Consider the following 22,811-nt stretch of genomic DNA (forward strand, 5'->3'; position numbering starts at 1 on the left):
GTTTGCTCTACGGGGAAGTTTAACCAGGCACATGCGGACCCACACTGGGGAGAGGCCGTACGGCTGCTCCATCTGCAAGGCACGCTTCACTCAAGGGGCAAGTCTCACCTCACACATGCGTACCCACACGGGGAGCGGCCGTACGGCTGCTCACACTGCCAGGCCCGGTTCGCTCAACGAGCCAAAGCTTATCAGACACATGCGGACCCACACGAAGACTGGCCGTACTGCTGCCACTACTCTAACGGTTCGGTAGTTTGACACAAAAAGTCGGTTGTAAATGGTACACAGTTTTGAGAATTGCACAGGTATGACCGATGCGGTAAATGGTTTGATTGGCGAAATGCAATGCTGAAATATGCCGACAAGTGCATGACCGGCTGCCGTCATGCGTTTGATATATACATCTTGTAGCCGCCACGGCCTCAGCCGTGGGCCAAACCGAGCGCCCTCGTAGTCACACACGCTGTGCCGTCAACTGGACTTCTATTCGTCTGCATCAGCTCTCGAGGCAGTCCGAAACTGTCCGTTACTGCCCGGACACAAACACACAGACAATGCACCGGTCAGTACACAATCACGTCCACAACCGACATGTCCGAACAAAACGACATATTGTGAGCCGTGCATTGAACATTACATGAAATAAATATTGCTGCAATTCTAGAACCAAAATTACTATTAGCGCTATCATTTACTCGATTAATTAACACTTAACAATTCGGGCAACTTCGTACAGTAATTCAGACGCAACGTTTGACATACCGGCTGTTCACGTCTCCGGCGCTCAACAAGTCGATCTTGGCACGAAGATCGCTCCGTCCACACAGTCCGTCACGGGGGAACCCACAGCCACAGCTCGGCCGCCAAACATCCCCGGACTCACGAGCAGCCCGACTCCGCGGTGCTCACTCTGCCTAGCGAAAGTAAACACGTACATAAATCAAACTCGAACAAACAGCTATATTACGTTAATGAATCGATCAGCATGTTTATAGCAATATCAAGGAAGAACAAAGTATAATTCAAATACAGAATCCACTTACATTTCGCGCAGCTCCAGCTCACACGTCTGCCCCTGAGCACACTGGGCACAAAACAACGCCCTCTACTCGGCCCGCACAAGGGTCACGCTCGGTCACGTGACCGCGGCCAGCTGCCACATCGGCACTCGCCCGACTCAGCTAGAGGTGCAAGTTTAACTGCTGACGTGTGGCATCAAAGGAAGGGTGGGGGATTAAATGCGAACCGCGGGCGCCATTAACACCACAGGCTAAGGTGATCGTTAACTTGCTCTGGCAGTTGGCATTTCACGGGTTTGTTTTGAGAGCTTCTCCTGCACCCACCCACCCACTTCCCATCAGTTTTTTCCCAATCGTCCCAACCCCTGATTCTCTACTGTCCACAACCGCACCCCGTTTGCCCCATCATGGGGAAGCGGCGCCGTCAGCGCGCGCTATCCGATTCCTATACCGACTCTGACTCCGACTCCCCTCCAGTTCCGGATCCTACTCCTGACCCTACTCCTCCCTCTGCCATGGATACCGACTCCCGCCCGACCGTCAACCCTCCCTCCTCTACCCACCCTTCGACTGATCTACCCGGTACCGACCCTCGCTCGTCCACTGACCACGCCCTGACCGCTGACCTGACCTCTGACCCCGCCCGGCACTCTGACCCTCGCTCGTCTACCGACCTCGCCCGGAGCCATGACCCTCGCCCGTCCACCGACCACTCCCGGAGCTCTGACCCGCGCACGAACTTGGCCAACGCACCTGCCTGTGCTTCTGTCGATCGCTCTCCGCTCGAACCGTACTTATCTCTCGACGGCTCTTATCTGGTAGTGAAGGCTAGCGATAGTGACTTCTCTTTCCGGAAGATTAACGTTTTTTGGCCTCAGAAGCAGATCGCTGCTATCTGTGGGCAGCATGGCTCAGACATCGAAGCTCCAGCTAACGGCACTCTCGTGATCAAAACTCACAATCGAAGGGACACCAAAGCACTCCTGAAGACAACCATGTTCTGTGGTCAGAAGGTAACAGTCTCTCTCCACCAGGCTCGCAACTCCTCTAAAGGCACGATTTTCGCCCCCGAACTGCGCCACATGTCCGAAACTGAGATCTTGTCCGAGCTGAGAGGAGAGGGAGTGTCCCACATCAGACGACTGACGACCTTCCGTGATGGCCAGCGACGGGACACCAGCTTGCTGGTCCTCACTTTCGACACCACGACCCTGCCCGAAAAGATAGCCATCGGCTGGCTCAAAAAAGATGTCCGGGTGTTCATCCCAAACCCACTCCGGTGCTTCAAGTGCCAACGATTTGGACATGGTAGCTCCACTTGTCGCCAGGCTGCTCGCTGTCAGAGATGTGGTGAGGCTCCTCATGAAAGCTCCGAATGTACTAAGCCGGTCTCTTGCTTGAGCTGTGGTAGCCCCGATCACTCTGTCTCGTCCTCACAGTGCCCCACGTGGAAGAAGGAAAAGCGTATCTGTGAGATCAAAGCCCAGTCCGGCTGCTCGTACCCCGACGCTCGTCGCCGTGTGGAAGCCGAAACAGCCACTCCGGCTCCTGGTCGGTCTTATGCCAAAGCCGCCCGTACAGAGACCACCTCATGCAGTACTCAGACTGACCCGATCTCAGCACTCCCCCCTCTTCAGTGTCTGAAACCCCTGACTGCCTCTACGACCACATCTACGAACACCAACGCCGCAACCGAGACCATTTTTGGTGACCCAATGCCTTCCTCCCCTCCCGACTCACAGCCCGAGGTTTCACAGGAGATCGGTCAGCACCCAAAGCCCTCCACCGGAGCCGGTCGCTCCACTGCAGGATGGATGAGGGTCCAGCGCACGAAGGGACCCCGCCCCCAGCCTCCATCAGAGGATAGACAGTCCTCAGGCACACGCACGTCACGTCCACCTATCCGAGTAGCAATGGGCCACAACCGTGCGTCTAGTTGGGCTTCGCCCCGTCGTGGTGTAACAAACAGGTACTCTCTCTTAGAACAACAATAAACAACATACTCCAGTGGAACTGCAGAGGCCTAGTTTCGAACTGGGCCGAAAGCAAAATGATCTTCCTTCTACTAGCACCCATAGTAATAGCGCTACAAGAAACATGGTTACTTCCAACCGATCCATATAACTTTTCGCTGTTCAACTATTCGCTATATCGATACGATGAGACTGAAGGAGAGCGGCGCCACGGCGGCTCCGCTTTATACATCAACAATGACTACGTACATGATTTGATAACGCTCAACACTCCATTGCAAGCGGTGGCTTGCACTATCCGTTTGCACGGACGGAATTTAGACATTTGCTCCATCTACATTCCTCCGAACACAGATAACCACACACTTGAAAGAAATCTCAACCGTCTAATAGCACAGTTCCGACATCCATTTCTCTTACTCGGAGACTTTAATGCCCACAGTCCGATGTGGGGCCGTAACATTAGAGTACCCGATGATCGCGGTGAAATAGTTGAACGCTTTCTCGACACGAATCACCTGGTTCTCCTTAACACAGGAGAAAACACACATTTTTCTTTAGCACACAACAGTGAATCTGCAATCGATCTTTCGATATGTTCTCCACAAATCGCTGCCCTTTTTGATTGGATAGTGGATACAGATGTTCACCACAGTGATCACTATCTAATCAAGCTGTGTACAACTTTCCGATCTGATGACGATGCTACTTCCGCTTTTATTCCTCGGTGGAATTTGAAAAAGGCAGACTGGGCTAAGTTTCAAGAGTTTTGTGCGGTTGACCACGAACAGTTTCATTCTCCAGAACAAGGGATCACCTTTTTAACAAACACAATTTTGTCAGCCGCAAACAACTCGATTCCAACCACGACGCCACCAGGAAGGAAACGAGTTCCATGGTGGTCTTCGGAAGTAGCTAGGGCGTTGGCCAAACGGAAAAGGGCTTTTCGAAGATACCTGCGGCTCCGCGACGAGGAAAGTTTAATTTTACGTAACAGAGAAAGAGCAAAATGCAGAAGAATCATCAGAGAAGCAAAAAAGGCATCTTGGCGATCCTTTTTATCACAATTCAACACACAGACGCCACTAAGCAAAATATGGTCACTGGTCCGATCGCTTTCCGGGAAACGGACATTTTCCAGCCTTCCAATACTTCACATAAATAATGCAACCATTACGGAACCACAACAAGTGGTAAATACAATAGCAGAGACATTTTCTCGCTACAGTTCGACTACGAATTATAGAGCGGGATTTATTGAAGAATTCAGAAGAACGTCTACTCTACCTCCGAATGCATTTAGGTCCAACAACACAGAAACTTATAACGACGCTTTCTCCTTATCGGAACTACTTGATGCGATCTCCTCCACCGGAAACACATCAATAGGGCCAGATAAGTTACACTACTCTTTCTTCCGACACTTACCCGACAATACTTTGAATTTCATGCTCTTTACTTTGAACGAGTTGTGGACAAGATGTATTTTTCCAGAAGACTGGCGATCGGCAAATGTTATCCCTTTGCCCAAACCTGGGAAAGATAGGAGAAATCCCGAGAATTATCGTCCGATATCGTTGACTAGCTGTTTCGGAAAAATATTTGAACGGATGGTGGGTAAAAGACTTGAATGGTTTTTAGAGACAAATAATTTACTTTCAAAATTTCAGAGTGGTTTTCGAAAAAATCATTCCACATATGACCATATTGTACGATTAGAAACAGACATCAGGAAGGCATTTAAACACAAAAGACACACAACTGCAGTATTTTTAGACATATCCAGAGCATATGACATGGTATATAGACCTGCACTGATTTGGAAACTACATCGTCTTGGCTTACGAGGACACCTGGCTCATTATCTAGTAGGATTTCTTTCTGGTATGCGCTACTTTCGATTACGGTGTCGTTCCCTGCACTCCAATATCTATTCACTTGAAAATGGTTTGCCGCAAGGAAGCTGTTTGTCTCCAATTTTGTTTAATATAATGATTAACGATCTCTTCGACACAGTTCCTCAAGGTATTAGCTGCTCTTTATTCGCAGACGATTGTGCTATCTGGTGTACAGATTCTGATTCTGAACACTCCATTCCTAGATTACAGATAGCTTTGAATAACATAGATGGATGGTCTCGAAAAAATGGTTTCGTTTTCTCACCAGCCAAATCAGCTGTCATGACATTTACGAAAAATACTCATATGCGTGATACATCCCATCTTCGGCTCTCTGGCAACATTATTCCACGTGTAGCTTCATTTAAGTTCCTCGGAATAGTTTTGGATTCTCGACTTAGCATGGTAAAACACGTACAACATGTTAAAGCCAAATGCTCCAAACGTCTGAATTTATTCAGGTGCATAGCAGGCACGGAGTTTGGAGCGGATAGGAAAACCATGCTTCGGTTGTACAAGGCCATAGTTTTGCCCATCATAGAATATGGAGGAGTTATTTATTCAGGGGCCAGTGAAAATACACTTAAAAAATTAGACACCATACAGAACACCTTTATTCGTATCGCCATTGGCGCCATGAAGACCACTCCAATTCCATCTCTTCAGGTTGAAGCGGTCGTGCCTCCCCTGCAAATTCGAAGAATGGAACAATCATTACGCTTTATAGCAAAACTTTCATATCATCCATATCACAGCACATACCCATCTCTTCGTGTGTTACCCTTCATACATCACAATTACTTAGGTCCGGCAGAGAGAAGATCCGGCCTCACGATCGCTTCTCGAGCTAGAAAATTTTCTACTGACTTAAACTACATCCAACCAAACATTTTACCACTTCCGAAGCTTAACATAGTACCATGGCGTAGAAAACACAGGGAAGTCTTATTCCTTTTTGATTGCTCGAAAAAACATATGACAGTAGAAGAAGTACAGCAACAATTTTACCAAGTACGTGAGCAATTCCAGGACTTCCACTTCATCTACACAGATGGTTCAAAAAGTGGTCATCGCACGTCCAATGCAATTTTCTACAATGGTGATGAGCAAATAGTATCTCAAATCCGCTTACAAAATGAAACAAGTATATTCACCGCAGAACAGCACGCGGTGCTTGAAGCACTGAAACTCACACAAAACAAACAATGGAACAAAGTAGTAATATGCACCGACTCCCGATCGGTTATTCAATCTTTACAAAACAAGCATCCGTCATCGCCATTGCACATACACATATATAACTTACATCAAACATTATCAACGAATGGTGTACAAATCAAGTTTATTTGGATCCCTGGGCACAGCGGCATACATGGCAATGTCCAAGCCGACAAATACGCCAAAAATGCACTAGCACTTACACATATCACAAATATTCCAATTGAATATCAAAGCATTAAAACAGTTCTTAGACAAAAAACACTTGGTCTTTGGAGAAAACAATGGTTGGAGGTAACTCGAGCAACGCAACTTCGTCGTATTAAAAAAGATATTACTGAATGGCAGAGTTCAAACAGAAACAATAGGGAAGAAGAAAAGGTATTAGCTCGGCTCCGCTTGGGACATACTTGGTACACACACAGTTACATTTACAAACAAGATGCTCAACCAACATGTAATGTATGCCGAACCCCGGTTACAGTCGATCACATAATCATCCAGTGTCCAAAATACGAAAGGGAAAGGCACCAACTCCGGAACCATTGCAACAGGCACGGTTTACCATTCACATTGGCTACAATTCTTGGAGACTCAGAAGACGGTTTGCAAGATCTTTTATTCCATTTTCTTCGAAACACAGATCTTTTCACAAGACTATAAGAAATCCACAGTTTAGTATAGAATAACACAACAAGGGCATGAAATGGTCAGTATGGCCGAAATGCCCAAAATTCAAAAATCAATCAATCAAAGCCATTAACACATCTTTTTACGCCCAATTTAGGGCGGCAGTGCGCACATTTCAGTAATAGTGCGGGCGATTCCGACAGTATGCCATGGTCTGGGCGATTTGTCGCAATCGGTTGCACTATTACTGAGCTGCGTGCACTATGTCTGTATTTAGCCGTAAAAAGGTGTAGCTGTGGTTCTCGTTTGTGAGCTTCTTGGCTACCCGTGTGAGTGTCACATCTTGTTTCTTTATGTTAACACACGGTGATTCAGTAGTTGTGTTCTAAACTATCCGCCTCCACGTAGGAGTTAAGGAGTGTCGCTGTTTGGTACAGTGTCGTAGCGCTGTGATTTGTGAAGAATGTCAGGCTACGTTGAGGGACAATACATTCTTCGTGACCACCACTCATTCCTTTATTCGTAGCATTTCTGCGCGGCCTTTGTCGACAAGGCGAAGGCCGAAAGGAGATCGGCGTGGCATGTAAAGCTTACAATACCAGCATAACGCCTTTTTGGGCGAATAACAAAGCGAGCGAGAGGGTGGGCCTTGCACGTGCGAAATTGTGAGGGGGTATCTCCAACTGACGTGTGCACAGCACCCTACTAACCGGTCTCTAGCGATGTGCCAAATTTGAGGACAATCGGCCCAGCCGTTCTCGAGATCTGGAAGCGGCACCCTGCACGTGCAGCAGCACCCCCAACTCTGGCACATGGATATGCATTGCCTAGCGCACTCATACTCAGAAATATCCGTTAATCTAAGGAAAGACTCCTCTCGCTCCGCTCGCTCTGTAACAACTCTATCCATCTTGTATAAGCGCGGCTCCTGTAAGATACGAGTACGCTGTACAAATTGTCTGTACCTACAAGCCTGACATGTTGTTGACTTGACAAGTTGTTGTCGTGTTGCCGTCGGCAAACTATGTGCCGCCAAAGGCTAAAATAAAAGTAGCGTTATTCTATTCAAGATTGTACTGAGTTTTCAGCAGGACCCATCTCCATTAGCGGATACCTACCATATGTTCCTTAGTGTTATGGCTTTCATGTAAAAGGGGGAAAAATATTGTCATGGCCGAAGAAATGTGTTTATCAATTCTCGGCTATTTTTAAGCTTTATCGCCTGTTTCACACGTCTTTTCCTTTCTATTTGTTTGCTTTCCATTGTATCAAGATATAGAGAAAGTGCTGAATGTAACCATTTGTGCCATGCATGCATTTAATTTAGATAGTGGCGTTAACTGGGGCCGAGGTGTATCTACCACGGTGTGGTTCTTCCAACTAAAGTGGCATTGGATTGATAAATAATTGATTACGTTTTCGCTCTCTTTATCTTTAAAGTTTTGATTTTTTGGTGTTGCAAATTATCATTTTCCTTCACGGATAAGTTGCCTCGGAGTTCTGTCCATGCGCCAGTTAATAAACGGCAAGTGTAATATTCTCTAAAGGAGCCCAGCGTTCCGTTTCTGAAGGCTGTGTTTCTAACGGTAAACGGATCAACTCATGGGCGCTGATGGCTTATCGCGTCAACATTACCGCTATTGCCCACGGCGCTCACCAAAGTGGCATGGAAACGCGACCACGAGCTGCGTGGGTCATCTCTGGGCGTCGTGATTGTTCCAGTGTATATGCGACCTGCTTTGGCACGCAACTTGTTTAAGGGCCTTTCTTTTTTCTGTGTATTCCTCAGGCATAAGTGGCTCGGTTCAATGTCCCCACTGCGACTTCCGATGCTGGGGAAAGCAACGTCTGGACGGACACGTGAAGACAAGTCACGGTCACATCGACAGGAGCGGTAGATTCAAGTGCGAGTGTTGTCAGTACTCGACCGACAAGCCCACAAACATGAAACGTTGCCGAAGGACTCACACTGGGGATAGGTCGCAATGCTGCTCCATCTGCACGGTGCGGTTCACTAACCAGTCACACCTTAACGAACACATGCGGACCCACACTGGAGAGCGGCCGCACGGCTGCTCCATCTGCCCGGCACGGTTCACTCGACGGTCACACCTCACCAGACACCTGCGAACCCACACTGAGGATCGGTCGTACGGCTGCTCCATCTGCTCTGTACGATTTCCTGACCGGTCACACCTCACCAGACACATGCAGACCCACACTGGGGAGCGGCCGCACGGCTGCTCCATGTGCACTGCACGGTTCACTGTTCGATCAAGCCTTAAAAATCACATGCGGATCCACACTGGGGAGCAGCCATACGGCTGCTCTATCTGCTCGGCCCGGTTCACTGAACGGTCCACCTTCACCAAGCACGTGCGAACCCACACTGGGGAGAGGCCGCACGGCTGCTCTATATGCACTGCACGGTTCGCTCAACGGTCACACCTCATCACGCACATGCGTATCCACACGGGGGAGCGGCCGTACGGCTGCTCCATCTGCATGGCACGGTTCGCTCGACGAGGGAATCTCATCAAACACATGAGGACCCACACGGGGGAGCGGCCGTACGGCTGCTCACACTGCCAGGCCCGGTTCGCTAACCGGTCACACCTCACTACACACATGCGGACCCACACTGGGGAGAGGCCGCTGGGCTGCTCTATGTGCAAGATACGGTTCGCTCAACAGTCACACCTTACCGAACACATGCGGACTCACACGGGGGAACGGCCGTACGGCTGCTCCATCTGTCAGGCGTGGTTTGCTCTACGGGGAAGTTTAACCAGGCACATGCGGACCCACACTGGGGAGAGGCCGTACGGCTGCTCCATCTGCAAGGCACGCTTCACTCAAGGGCCAAGTCTCACCTCACACATGCGTACCCACACGGGAAGCGGCCGTACGGCTGCTCCATCTGCACGGCACGGTTCGCTCAACGAGCCAAAGCTTATCAGACACATGCGGACCCACACGAAGACTGGCCGTACTGCTGCCACTACTCTAACGGTTCGGTAGTTTGACACAAAAAGTCGGTTGTAAATGGTACACAGTTTTGAGAATTGCACAGGTATGACCGATGCGGTAAATGGTTTGATTGGCGAAATGCAATGCTGAAATATGCCGACAAGTGCATGACCGGCTGCCGTCATGCGTTTGATATATACATCTTGTAGCCGCCACGGCCTCAGCCGTGGGCCAAACCGAGCGCCCTCGTAGTCACACACGCTGTGCCGTCAACTGGACTTCTATTCGTCTGCATCAGCTCTCGAGGCAGTCCGAAACTGTCCGTTACTGCCCGGACACAAACACACAGACAATGCACCGGTCAGTACACAATCACGTCCACAACCGACATGTCCGAACAAAACGACATATTGTGAGCCGTGCATTGAACATTACATGAAATAAATATTGCTGCAATTCTAGAACCAAAATTACTATTAGCGCTATCATTTACTCGATTAATTAACACTTAACAATTCGGGCAACTTCGTACAGTAATTCAGACGCAACGTTTGACATACCGGCTGTTCACGTCTCCGGCGCTCAACAAGTCGATCTTGGCACGAAGATCGCTCCGTCCACACAGTCCGTCACGGGGGAACCCACAGCCACAGCTCGGCCGCCAAACATCCCCGGACTCACGAGCAGCCCGACTCCGCGGTGCTCACTCTGCCTAGCGAAAGTAAACACGTACATAAATCAAACTCGAACAAACAGCTATATTACGTTAATGAATCGATCAGCATGTTTATAGCAATATCAAGGAAGAACAAAGTATAATTCAAATACAGAATCCACTTACATTTCGCGCAGCTCCAGCTCACACGTCCGCCCCTCAGCACACCGGGCACAAAACAACGCCCTCTACTCGGCCCGCACAAGGGTCACGCTCGGTCACGTGACCGCGGCCAGCTGCCACATCGGCACTCGCCCGACTCAGCTAGAGGTGCAAGTTTAACTGCTGACGTGTGGCATCAAAGGAAGGGTGGGGGATTAAATGCGAACCGCGGGCGCCATTAACACATCTTTTTACGCCCAATTTAGGGCGGCAGTGCGCACATTTCAGTAATAGTGCGGGCGATTCCGACAGTATGCCATGGTCTGGGCGATTTGTCGCAATCGGTTGCACTATTACTGAGCTGCGTGCACTATGTCTGTATTTAGCCGTAAAAAGGTGTAGCTGTGGTTCTCGTTTGTGAGCTTCTTGGCTACCCGTGTGAGTGTCACATCTTGTTTCTTTATGTTAACACACGGTGATTCAGTAGTTGTGTTCTAAACTATCCGCCTCCACGTAGGAGTTAAGGAGTGTCGCTGTTTGGTACAGTGTCGTAGCGCTGTGATTTGTGAAGAATGTCAGGCTACGTTGAGGGACAATACATTCTTCGTGACCACCACTCATTCCTTTATTCGTAGCATTTCTGCGCGGCCTTTGTCGACAAGGCGAAGGCCGAAAGGAGATCGGCGTGGCATGTAAAGCTTACAATACCAGCATAACGCCTTTTTGGGCGAATAACAAAGCGAGCGAGAGGGTGGGCCTTGCACGTGCGAAATTGTGAGGGGGTATCTCCAACTGACGTGTGCACAGCACCCTACTAACCGGTCTCTAGCGATGTGCCAAATTTGAGGACAATCGGCCCAGCCGTTCTCGAGATCTGGAAGCGGCACCCTGCACGTGCAGCAGCACCCCCAACTCTGGCACATGGATATGCATTGCCTAGCGCACTCATACTCAGAAATATCCGTTAATCTAAGGAAAGACTCCTCTCGCTCCGCTCGCTCTGTAACAACTCTATCCATCTTGTATAAGCGCGGCTCCTGTAAGATACGAGTACGCTGTACAAATTGTCTGTACCTACAAGCCTGACATGTTGTTGACTTGACAAGTTGTTGTCGTGTTGCCGTCGGCAAACTATGTGCCGCCAAAGGCTAAAATAAAAGTAGCGTTATTCTATTCAAGATTGTACTGAGTTTTCAGCAGGACCCATCTCCATTAGCGGATACCTACCATATGTTCCTTAGTGTTATGGCTTTCATGTAAAAGGGGGAAAAATATTGTCATGGCCGAAGAAATGTGTTTATCAATTCTCGGCTATTTTTAAGCTTTATCGCCTGTTTCACACGTCTTTTCCTTTCTATTTGTTTGCTTTCCATTGTATCAAGATATAGAGAAAGTGCTGAATGTAACCATTTGTGCCATGCATGCATTTAATTTAGATAGTGGCGTTAACTGGGGCCGAGGTGTATCTACCACGGTGTGGTTCTTCCAACTAAAGTGGCATTGGATTGATAAATAATTGATTACGTTTTCGCTCTCTTTATCTTTAAAGTTTTGATTTTTAGTAGTAGTAGCAAGAGCTGATCCAGCTCCTCTCGGGGCTCATTGAGGATGACACCCCGCCGGCTCCCGCAGCCGATTCTGTGCCAGCAGCACCTGCTGCTGATGCACGTCGCCGGGCAGAATCTGAGGATGACTGGACTGTTGTTCACCCACGGCGCCGCCCGTCGAGGCGCCAGTCTCCAACAGCCACTGTACCACCATCTCCGGGATCTGACAGGGCGATCAGCCCAGCAGTGCTGGAAACCCTGAAGCGGGGAGAGGAGGAGCGACGGGCGAGGGACGCCAAACGTGCCAGACTGGCCGAGAAGGCCAAGGAGGGGAGGCCGTCCCCAGTGGTGAACGCCCCGGCCGGCTCTCCGGCCATGCCCCCTCCCCCTCCCCCGCCTCTCCCGAGGCGGCCCCCTCCGCCGTCCCTTGGGGCGGCATCCGGAACCCTCAGCGTGCCGGATCCTGCACCCAGCCCCCCAAGCTCGGTGCTGGCCGAACGCAGGCGTTCGGCCAAGCGTGGTCCCCCGTCGCCGCCAGAGCAGGGCCCTGGCCGGGTGCGGTTTGGCAACCGAACCGTTTCAGGCCCTGTGGGACCTCGGTCCCAGTCTGCCGACGGCCGACAGAGAACTAGCCACGCGAGGATTCAATACGAATCCTCTGGGGAGGTGATTTTCTAGTCGTCTTTCTACTCAATCTTTTAAACAGTTTTATCGCCTTCTTGGGCTGTTTTACGTCTGGACGGGCTTTTAAAGCGCTTCTGCGCCTCTTTTACTGTCTTCTCCATGCAGAGTTTCTTACAGTGGAACTGTAGAGGACTCCGCAGTAGCCTTGTTGATTTACAGACGGTGATCCGTCGCTACTGTCCTCTCCTGGTCTGTCTACAGGAGACGAAGCTGAAGCCAGAGCATCACCTACATTTCAAAGGGTATTCCATTTTCAGGAAGGACCTGGTTACCGACTCAGTTGCTCACGGTGGTGTTCTCGTGGCTGTCAGCCATAGAGTTTCGACGAGACCAATCCCGGTCAGATCCCCGCTTCAAGCGGTCGCTGTTCGGGTGGCTCTCGGTCACCGGGAGCTAACCTGTTGTTCACTGTACTGCCCACCAGGGGAGTCTCTCCCTGTGCAGGATCTTCGTATGTTACTGGCAGAGCTACCTCAGCCAGTTTTGATTCTAGGCGATTTTAACTCTCACCACTCTGCATGGGGATGTCAGACAGTTTGCACCCGTGGTCGACTTTTAGCATCTTTTATTGGCGATGAGGACTTATGTGTCCTTAACTCCGGTGCTCCAACTCATTTTACTCTACCTTCTGGTCAGACATCAGTTCTAGATCTCAGTCTTAGCAGTCCGCAGCTCGTTCCTCTTTTCACGTGGCGCGTTGCTGCGCACCCAATGGGCAGCGACCATTTTCCGATCTGGCTGGACCTCCGGGAGCATGGCTCAGTTGGCTGTCGGCCACCCAGGTGGAACTTAACGAAGGCAGACTGGACCGAATTCGAGGCGAGACTGACAGAGTCATTCTCAGATGTTCCAACATACAGTTTGTCGGTCGATGATTTCACTTCCAAACTCGTCGAAGCTGCCGAAGCCTGCATACCCCGCAGTTCCGGTATGCCCCGACGACCACCAGTTCCGTGGTGGAGTGATGCCTGTTCTGATGCAATTCGTGCCCGAAAGCGTGCCTACCGTGCCTTTCAGCGGAATAGTTCCACGGCCAACATGATAGCTTTTAAGAGAGCCAGAGCGGTTGCCAAGCGCACTATCAAAGAGGCCAAGATCTTATCTTGGAAGCGTTATGTCAGCACTCTTAATCGTTTTACTCCAATCGGCGAAGTATGGTCGCGCATAAAGCGCATCTCGGGCCGGCACTCCTCTGTACCCTTACCCGTGCTGAAGGTGGATGGAAGGGACATCATGGAGCCAAACGCCGTTGCTTCGGAGATAGGCCGCGCCCTCTATCGGCGGTGTGGTGATGAGTCCCTCGACGAATCCTTTGTCAGGCACCGCTCGTCTTGTGAAGCTTCTGGGGTCAATTTTAGCACCTCCGACGTTTTGAGCTACAACGATACTTTTACAATGGTTGAGCTCAAGTCAGCTATAAGCTGTCTTAAATGTGTCGCAGAAGGCCCGGATTCTGTCCACAATGAGATGCTTCGCCATCTCCCTCCGGTTGCTCTGGATGCTCTCCTTCAGCTGTTCAACCTCCTATGGATGACGGGTGTTTACCCAAACTCCTGGCGGGAGGCAGTTGTCATCCCTGTTCTGAAAGCAGGGAAGAGCGGCTTGGACCCTCTGCACTACCGGCCAATTGCGCTCACATCCGCCCTTGGAAAGCTGTTGGAAAAGCTGGTGAATATCCGACTTACCTGGCATCTGGAGCGGCACGGACTTCTTGCCAATTCTCAGTGTGGTTTTAGAAAGCACCGGAGTACTGTCGACCACGTTCTTACTCTTGACTCAGTTGTCCGCTCGAATTTTAAACAAGGCCGTCAAGTAGGCGCCTTGTTCTTCGACATTGAAGCAGCGTATGATACCACTTGGCGTTTCGGTATCTTACAGAAGCTGCATAAGCTAGGCATTCGAGGCACGATGGGTCATTTTCTAAGCAGTTTTCTTGGTGATCGTTTCTTCCGTGTTCGAGTGGGCAATCAGTTATCTGAGCGGTTCGCCCAGATTAATGGAGTCCCACAAGGCGGTGTGCTCAGCGTGACGCTTTTTGGTGTCATGATCAACGACATCGAAAGAGTCCTTTCGCCAGCCATCGGCCGCGCTCTTTACGTCGACGATTTCGCTATTTGGTGCAGTGCGGCGTCGACCCGGTCAATGGAGCGTCAGCTGCAGATGGCAGTCTCTCGAGTGGAGGCATGGGGCAAGGAGAACGGCTTCCGGTTCTCCTCTGCAAAGACGGTGGGCATGCAGTTTTCCCGTAAGCGTCGCCCCACTGCACCCATGGTGGTGAAGCTCTACCGTGAAGCCATACCAGTGGTTGCGGAGGCCAAGTTCCTTGGCATGACTCTTGACTGCCGACTCACATACCGAAATCACATAAAGTGTCTCCGTGACAGATGTTTTAAAGCTCTTGACATTCTGAAGTGTGTTGCTCGCACGTCCTACGGCGCTGACCGTAGCACGCTACTCCTTTTGTATCGGTCTTTGGTGCGGTCCCGTCTGGACTATGGATCTTTTATCTATGACAACGCTGCATCCTCATCCAAGCTTATCCTTGACACTGTCCACCACGCAGCGATTCGCATTGCGACTGGTGCTTTCCGAACCACTCCTGTCGTCAGCTTGTTAGCTGAGGCGAACGAGCCCCCTCTGGCCTTACGAAGGCAGATGTTGGGCATGCGATACGCCATCAAACTTCGTCAGTTCCCTTCCCATCCTGCTCACGGATCGGCTTTCTCCAGGTCGCTCTTAGCAGTCTTTGATGGCGACGAGAGGAGCCGCTCTCGAGTTTTCTGCACCCGAACGGCCGATCTCCTCCGAGATTGTGGTCTAAACACTCGGGACATCATGCGAGTTGTTATCCTCCCTGAACCGCCTTGGAGGTTATCTGTCCCCTCTGTGGACCTAACCCTATCAGGTACACGGAAAGACGAAATTCTGCCTCTGGCCTTCAAGGCGAAGGCATTGGAACATATTGAATCATATTCAGGCCATGCCGTGGCATACACCGATGGGTCCAAGTCGGACCTCGGTGCTGGCTGTGCCTTCGTCTGCGGCGACGCTGTGCGATGTTTTACTTTACCTAAACATGCATCCGTTTTTACCTGCGAATTGGTCGCCGTCCTCAAACTTTTGTGTTTTATCCAGATTCATCCCGCTCGGTCATATCTTGTCCTCTCCGACTCATTGAGCGGACTCCAGTCCTTGACACAATTCTATCCACTTGACCCCCTCGTACAGGAGATTCTTCTCCGTTTGACGGCTCTCGACCGAGAGGGTACCTCAGTGACTTTTTGCTGGATTCCTAGCCATGTTGGTATAGCTGGCAATGAGCGGGCGGACCGTGCTGCGAACCATGCGGCGCGGCAGCCCTGCTCCCGCCGGTTCCCTCTGCCGGCCAGGGACTTTTTCCCTGCGGTGAGCTCATTCTTCCGCGGAAAGTGGCAGGAGGATTGGAGCAAATGTCAGACAAACAAGCTGCTACGCATCAAACCGGGTTTGGCAACCTGGCTGTCTGCGTCGCGCAAGTCGCGTCGAGAGGAGGTTATCCTCTGTCGGCTTCGCACAGGGCACACTTTCGGTACCCATGGACACCTTATTGGCGTCGGCCCAAGACCTGTTTGTGCGAGATGTGGCGACAGACTTTCTGTCCGACACGTTTTTCTGGAGTGTCCGAGACTGGAAGCTGAGCGGCTGAAGTTTCTGGGCCTGCGCGGAGCCCAGCTTTCTTTGAGAGCAGTCTTAGGTGACGAGTCCTCTTTGCTAGACTCTTCTCGTCTCTTTTCGTTTATTGCGGCCTCCGGCCTTCAGGTGATTTTTAACGCCCGACACTGAGAAAGTCAAATAAGAAATGGGCGCGATATAGCCTCGCAGCTGGTGCGCCCTGTCACTCCAAATCATCATCATCAAAAGTAAGTAGTACCTACTTACGTAATACGTATTCTTCCATTTTTAAAGTGACCATCCCACCTTAACATTAGTTTTGAGTTGAGATAGCCAAATTGGTGGCCATGGCCTTCAGTACCGGTTTGGGCACTCACAACAACATCGAAAAATGCTTTAATTTGGAGATATGGAATTTCAAACTTGCAGTTTTCGGATTCTAAGGGGCGACTGCACCGGAATGCCCCCTTAGAATTTGTGATGTCAGCGGAGATCTAATGATTTTAAATGTTTTACTAAAACATTTGGTAGCACGTTGTGGAATATGCTGTTTTAAGCGCAACAAGTGCCGCACTTTCAAATAGTCGCTAGGAACAGCAGAGATTCCAAAAAGTAAACAAAAGTAAAAGCCTAATATCTTGAAATCCAGTGAATATTTTACGGTGAAATTTGGTACATATTCATTTTTGATATTTCCGAACCAAGGGACATCACTTCTATGCCAATTCATTAACTTTTTTGAAGGTGGGAGGGTCCCTTTAATGTGCTAAATCCAGATATGATGGTAAGGTAGGTGTCTCCAAAATATTAAAAAAGAAACATACCATAAAATGGGGTGTTAAGGGACAGTGGGGTGTTAAGGGACAGCTGCATGGGAAAAACTTTGAGTCATATTAACTTACTAATTTGAGAAGGTTCAATAAAAACTTCAGTGTGGTAGTTGACACTGTTTTGCTCTTGACCATAGGACAAAATGGTATGGTTTTTCATGCAAGTGATTTGGTTCAAAATGGATTTGAAAATCATGCTACATTTTCACAAAATTGAAACATCTCCAAAACTCTCTGTGTACCACATAAACTAGTGGGTGTACAGGGAAAATGAATGCATAGGTGTATTGTCACATGTATTGCACATGTTTCCTGAAAAACTTGTGCAAATCCACCCATTCATTCATCATCCTCTTCCTCTTCTCCGGATACATGCATATTTTGAGATGGATGTGGGGTGCTAAGGGACAGGGAAGAAAAATAAAAATTAATATCTAAATATAATTTCATTAAGTTTTCTTTCAGTAGGCATGGAAAACACCAAATTCCACATAAAATGCTGGCAAGTTCATGCTTTTATCTCTAACACATCTTAAGTTATGTAACAAAACATCTCAACACTCTCTTTTACAATGATGGGTTAATGGAGACTGATGTAGGTATATGTGATGTCATCATGAAAAGGCTAAAACAAAGAGGGCAACATAATGACAAGTGACTAGCTTAAACATGGGTTTTTATTGATGACAGAAGATTACTTTTTGGTTATGTTTACCTTATAATTAGCACATTTTCCACAAGCGTAAACTGCATAACACGTAATTGGCTAAAAAGGTCATAAGTGGTGAATGAACCTGACTTGCTTTGTGACAGAATATGCAAAACATTTCAAAAAATAAATTGTGTGCCCTTCCACACCCCAATTGTGTGCATTTGATGACCATTTCTTGGAATAATATAGGTGTCCCTTAACACCCCACATTGGGGTGCTAAGGGACAGTGATGAAAAATAATGAAAAATAATATGCAGGTATAAATCTTAAAAACTTTATTGTGGCAGGCATGTAAAGCACCAAATTCCACATAAAATGCTGACAATTTGATGCTTCTATCTCCAACCCTTCTTGAGTTATATAACAAAACACCTCAAAACTGTCCCTTAACACCCCGTTTTACGGTAACCAGACCTTACCTAACCTCAAACCTGACGCTATGATTTTGTCTAGGCATCCATGGGTAAGGAAGAAGCTTCAACAGTGGGAAATGGAAAGTACCATCATGTAGGTCGCCACGAGACAATTCTAATAGTATTTACCCAGTTTTAACCTTTGCCTCAGTGGGGGGGGGGGGGGCATTTGTTACCACCCTGTCCAGTTTTTTGCGTGTGAATAAAAAACTGGTGCGAAGCGCCTCACCGCTTGGAGTAGCTTGTAGTTCATCATTTTTTGACAACATATGAAATTTTTGACCCCAGGTTGAGGTCATGTCAGCCTGCCAGGTCAGGAGGAACAATAAAAATATTTCAGAATCGCAATGATTTGGACAACTTGTGACAACAAAGGTGTCTTTGACTGCTAGCCTGCCCTCTAGAAAGGTCATCAGAGATCATTTGAGGCTACAGTTTTTTCATATAAAGCCAGGATCTAAATGCTAGGTATCGGAGCACCTCCATTATTTTCCTGCTGCATTCTTGTTGGCAAACCATGTCATTGTCATTATTGAGAGATGTTTTATGGGTATTAATTCCATAAGGAATATTCAATTATTGGTGGTGATAACTTTGTATTTTCTTGCTACATAACTTCTCCGTTTTGTGCTTTCATTTAGTCAACTCAATGTGAACTGACAAAGGACATTGGACCCTATTCCAGATCCACCAGTGTCTGAACTACTGCCGCTCATGCGGGCTGCATCAATGTCACCAAAAGGACCAAAGTGGTCTCTGGAGGGCTCCGCTGACAGCGACGGGGAATGGGGTCCGTCACAGAGTGTGAGGAAGTCTCAGAGGCCGAGGAACTGCACTCCCATAGACAGTGGCTCTGAGAGCGACTTTCGGCCAGTTGTGAAGGAGGAGATAAAGATTGAAGTCACTTCACCAAGGGTACGTGTTCAAATGCATGGTGCTCACCTCTCATTGGTTTTTAGCTGCGAGGTTAATAAAAGGGAATGACAGCGCATAATGTGTTCCAATTTGTATATCTGTGGAGGATAAACATCTCATGTTTCATTGAATATTGTTTGTCTGTTGATCCGGTCTAGGTTGAGCGGCCGTCGTCTCCCTCGGTGTCGGACGACGATCCTTTCTCGGACCGCGCTCTGCATTCTTTAGTGAAGGAGGAAAAGTACCGACCTCGATCACCGTCACCGTCTGAGGACTTCATCGGGTTCACTGAGGTGGACCGGGACAGGTTAGGGCATGATTCAGTGCTGTTGTTGAAATTTTAGTTATTTGACATAGTAGACAATGATATATTATCCTTGATGAATTCTAATAATATTTGCATTTGTCTGTTCTTTCAGTGCCTGTTTCATCTCCAATGCAAAAAGGAGTCTGTTACTTGGTTGTTCGTCTGCCATTCGAGACTCTACTGAAGGTAAGTTTATATAACTGTGAAGAGACTGTAAGCAATGGGTTTATCGTGATATCCTCGGTCTTACTTTTGTGCCCTTTTCAGAGAAAATGTAAGTTTTATTTTTATTTTTGGTTTCGTACTCTACAAAGTGATTGAATGACATTATCGAACCATTCTTATGTTCAATTGCATGCACTCTATTGAACTGACGCGTTACCGAAATGCCACCGAATTATTGATTACCCTGTTGAATTTATTGCAGTTTTTGCTGAAGGAGTGTTCATCAAGAGTCAACGTCTCGTCATTAACTACCGAGATGTGGATGGTCTCGATGATAGTAACATATGTGAGTATTTCTCCCATTTTTAGTCAGCTACCTTGTCCTCATCAACGGGCGAATGTACACGACAAGCACTCATATTGCAGACAAATTAAACCGAATACAGACGCATTGTTTCCGTCTAACGGAACCTTGAACGATTAAACCTTGGTCTGCTCTTCATCAAATCGCTAATACTTTTTTCGCCCTTCTTTCTGACAGTTTGTGACGTGTGCTGCCGCGATTGGGACGGTGAATGTCCCGTCCATGGACCGCTAAAGATCATACACGATACCAAGGTAAGGACTGGTCCATACTGGTCTGATTCGTATTCTTTACACATGACTCCTCTCTTATTTAGACATTAAATAATATGACCAATTGTGCCTGATGCCCTAGTGACGGAACGACATGAGCTTCATGTAAAAATGATCTATTTCTTTCACATTTACGTAATCCTCTTCCTCATAGCATGGATGAAGTATTTACTCTAATCCATGCTCATAGTTATATTATTGCTTTGCTTCTGTCTTGTTAGCAGGTAATACTGTCATGGGTACGTGGTCAAGAACAGGTTCATGATCTATATCCACAAAACATACCCGTCTGATTTACAAACAGGCTTAAGATAATCTCAATGCATTGATTGTATTGTCGACATTGCGCCCCACATGCGCTGAACATTCCAGGCACGACGCGGTATCGGAGATGTCGACAGGGACGTCAAGACTCTCCCGCCTTCTCTCAGCTCTGGTCCGTCGACAAATCCAGCGTCTGGCACCGGTAAGTTAATGAGGCAAGACAAATGGCGATACGTAACAACTGCTGCTGGACGTTTGATTTGATGCATCATTTGGTGATGGTTGCTTGTGTTGTATGATTTCATGTCCCATGTATCAGTACATGTTGTGTCCATTTAGTTGAGGTGAAGGCTTGTATTTATTTGATTCCAGGAGTTTTGGCGGAGAAGGACATACCTGCGCGCCAAAGACTCGGTCCTTACGAGGGCACCTTGACCACCGAGCAGGGTCAGGCCCGAAGTCGAACAACCGGGTACAGATGGCAGGTCAGTTCAGTTGTTTTGTTTTGCAGGTAAAAAACGCATATTTTCACTTTAAACTTACTTCAACGATAAAAGCTATTAAAAAAAAACATTTTAAGACCAATGATAGCAACATATAAATTTTATAATGTTTTCATTGCACATGCCATATTTTTACTTTTTTCTTTGAAATGATGAACTACGTTTTTGTTTGGTACCACAGATCAAGAAGGGTAAGCGCGTGCATCACTCGGTGAATGCCGAAGACCCGAGCTGCAGCAACTGGCTCAGAAGGGTCAACTGTGCCCGCTCGGAGGAAGAACAAAACCTAGTGGCCTTCCAGTACCGGGGCCAGGTATACTTCAGGTGCGTTGTAGTCTTGGAATCCACGGATCTATTCTTCCTAACTGCGTTACGTATTTTATGCGCGGTTCGTCCTGTGGCCCATATTTTTCTTTAATGGATTCGTCGAAGTTATTAATGACAGTGTAAGTGTTGTGACTACACCAATCAAGCTTTCATCAATAATGCTATATTTATCTCCCTATGCAGGACGTCAAAGGCCATTCCGCGGGGCTCTGAGCTGCTGGTGTACTACGGAGACGACTCGGCCCGGGAGCTGACCGTCCACTCGGAGACGTCTGGGGAGTCTGTGACTTCCTCTCCGGCCGGACCTTCATCTTCAGGTCAGTTCATCGTTTGCGGCTCCGAGAGCTATGGTGTCCATCGAAGTGACGCTGGTAATGCCATTTACCCTTCTGCCGACGACAGTAGACTGTTTTTTGCCCGGTTCGTTGAGAAGTTCTGCTACTTTGACGTATGCAGGCACGACGTTTATATGCCAACTTACATCGGCTCGGTTCGTAACTTGAACTGGCATTTCGGCTTGCGACCTAACCAGGTTAGGTCGTTCTATGCTAAAGCAGGTCGCATAATGCGACCTGCTTTAGCATGTAACGTTTTTTTAATGGCCTTTCTTCTTTCTGTGTATTCTTCAGGCATCAGTGGCTCGGTCCAATGTCCCCAATGCGGCTTCAGATGTTTGGGAAAACATTGTCTGGACGGACACGTGAAGAGAAGTCACGGCCATATGGGCAGGAACGGCAGATTGAAGTGCGAGTGGTGTCAATACTCGACCGACAGGTCCAACTGTATGAAAAACCACCGCAGAACTCACACAGGGGAACGGCCATACGGCTGCTTCATTTGCAAGGCACGGTTCTCTAGGCGGTCAGGTCTCACCGATCACATGCGGACCCACACTGGGGAGCGGCCGCACGGATGTTCACATTGCCAGGCTCGGTTCGCTAGGCGGGGAGATCTCAACAAACACTTACGTACCCACACGGGGGAGCGGCCTTACGGTTGCTCCGTTTGCACAGCACGCTTTGCTCAACAGCCAACCCTTACGACACATATGCGGACCCACACTGGAGAGCGACCTTTCGGTTGCTCCATCTGCAAGGCACGGTTCACTCGACGGTCACACCTCGATACGACATTCGAACCCACACTGGGGAGAGGCCGTACGGCTGTTCACATTGCCAGGCCCGGTTCAATGAACGGGGAAGTCTCAGCAAACACATGCGTACCCACAGTCACAGGAAGGAACGGCCGTAAGGCTGCTCAGTGCTCAACTTGCCGGGCTTTGTTCGCTCAACGGGGAAGTCTCATGAAACAAATGCCTACCCATCCGA

General features: G+C 48.6%; 1 protein-coding gene across 4 annotated transcripts in view; it reads left to right on the forward strand.

The window, feature by feature from the left end:
• Window positions 1-22,811, forward strand: part of LOC122370585 (histone-lysine N-methyltransferase PRDM9-like) — a 96,069-nt gene that overhangs the window by 46,953 nt on the left and 26,305 nt on the right. For all 4 annotated transcript variants that reach the window (XM_043346290.1, XM_043346292.1, XM_043346289.1 and 1 more), the window contains exons 2-10: window positions 19,052-19,281; window positions 19,440-19,588; window positions 19,701-19,774; window positions 20,016-20,099; window positions 20,295-20,371; window positions 20,762-20,855; window positions 21,026-21,138; window positions 21,338-21,480; window positions 21,667-21,800. In XM_043346290.1, the coding sequence (XP_043202225.1) occupies window positions 19,052-19,281; window positions 19,440-19,588; window positions 19,701-19,774; window positions 20,016-20,099; window positions 20,295-20,371; window positions 20,762-20,855; window positions 21,026-21,138; window positions 21,338-21,480; window positions 21,667-21,800 (1,098 nt within the window). The remainder of the gene's footprint in view (window positions 1-19,051; window positions 19,282-19,439; window positions 19,589-19,700; window positions 19,775-20,015; window positions 20,100-20,294; window positions 20,372-20,761; window positions 20,856-21,025; window positions 21,139-21,337; window positions 21,481-21,666; window positions 21,801-22,811) is intronic.

This window comes from Amphibalanus amphitrite, unplaced genomic scaffold (assembly GCF_019059575.1).
Source record: "Amphibalanus amphitrite isolate SeventyFive unplaced genomic scaffold, NRLGWU_Aamphi_draft 001147F_arrow, whole genome shotgun sequence".
Taxonomy (NCBI): Eukaryota; Metazoa; Arthropoda; class Thecostraca; order Balanomorpha; family Balanidae; genus Amphibalanus; species Amphibalanus amphitrite.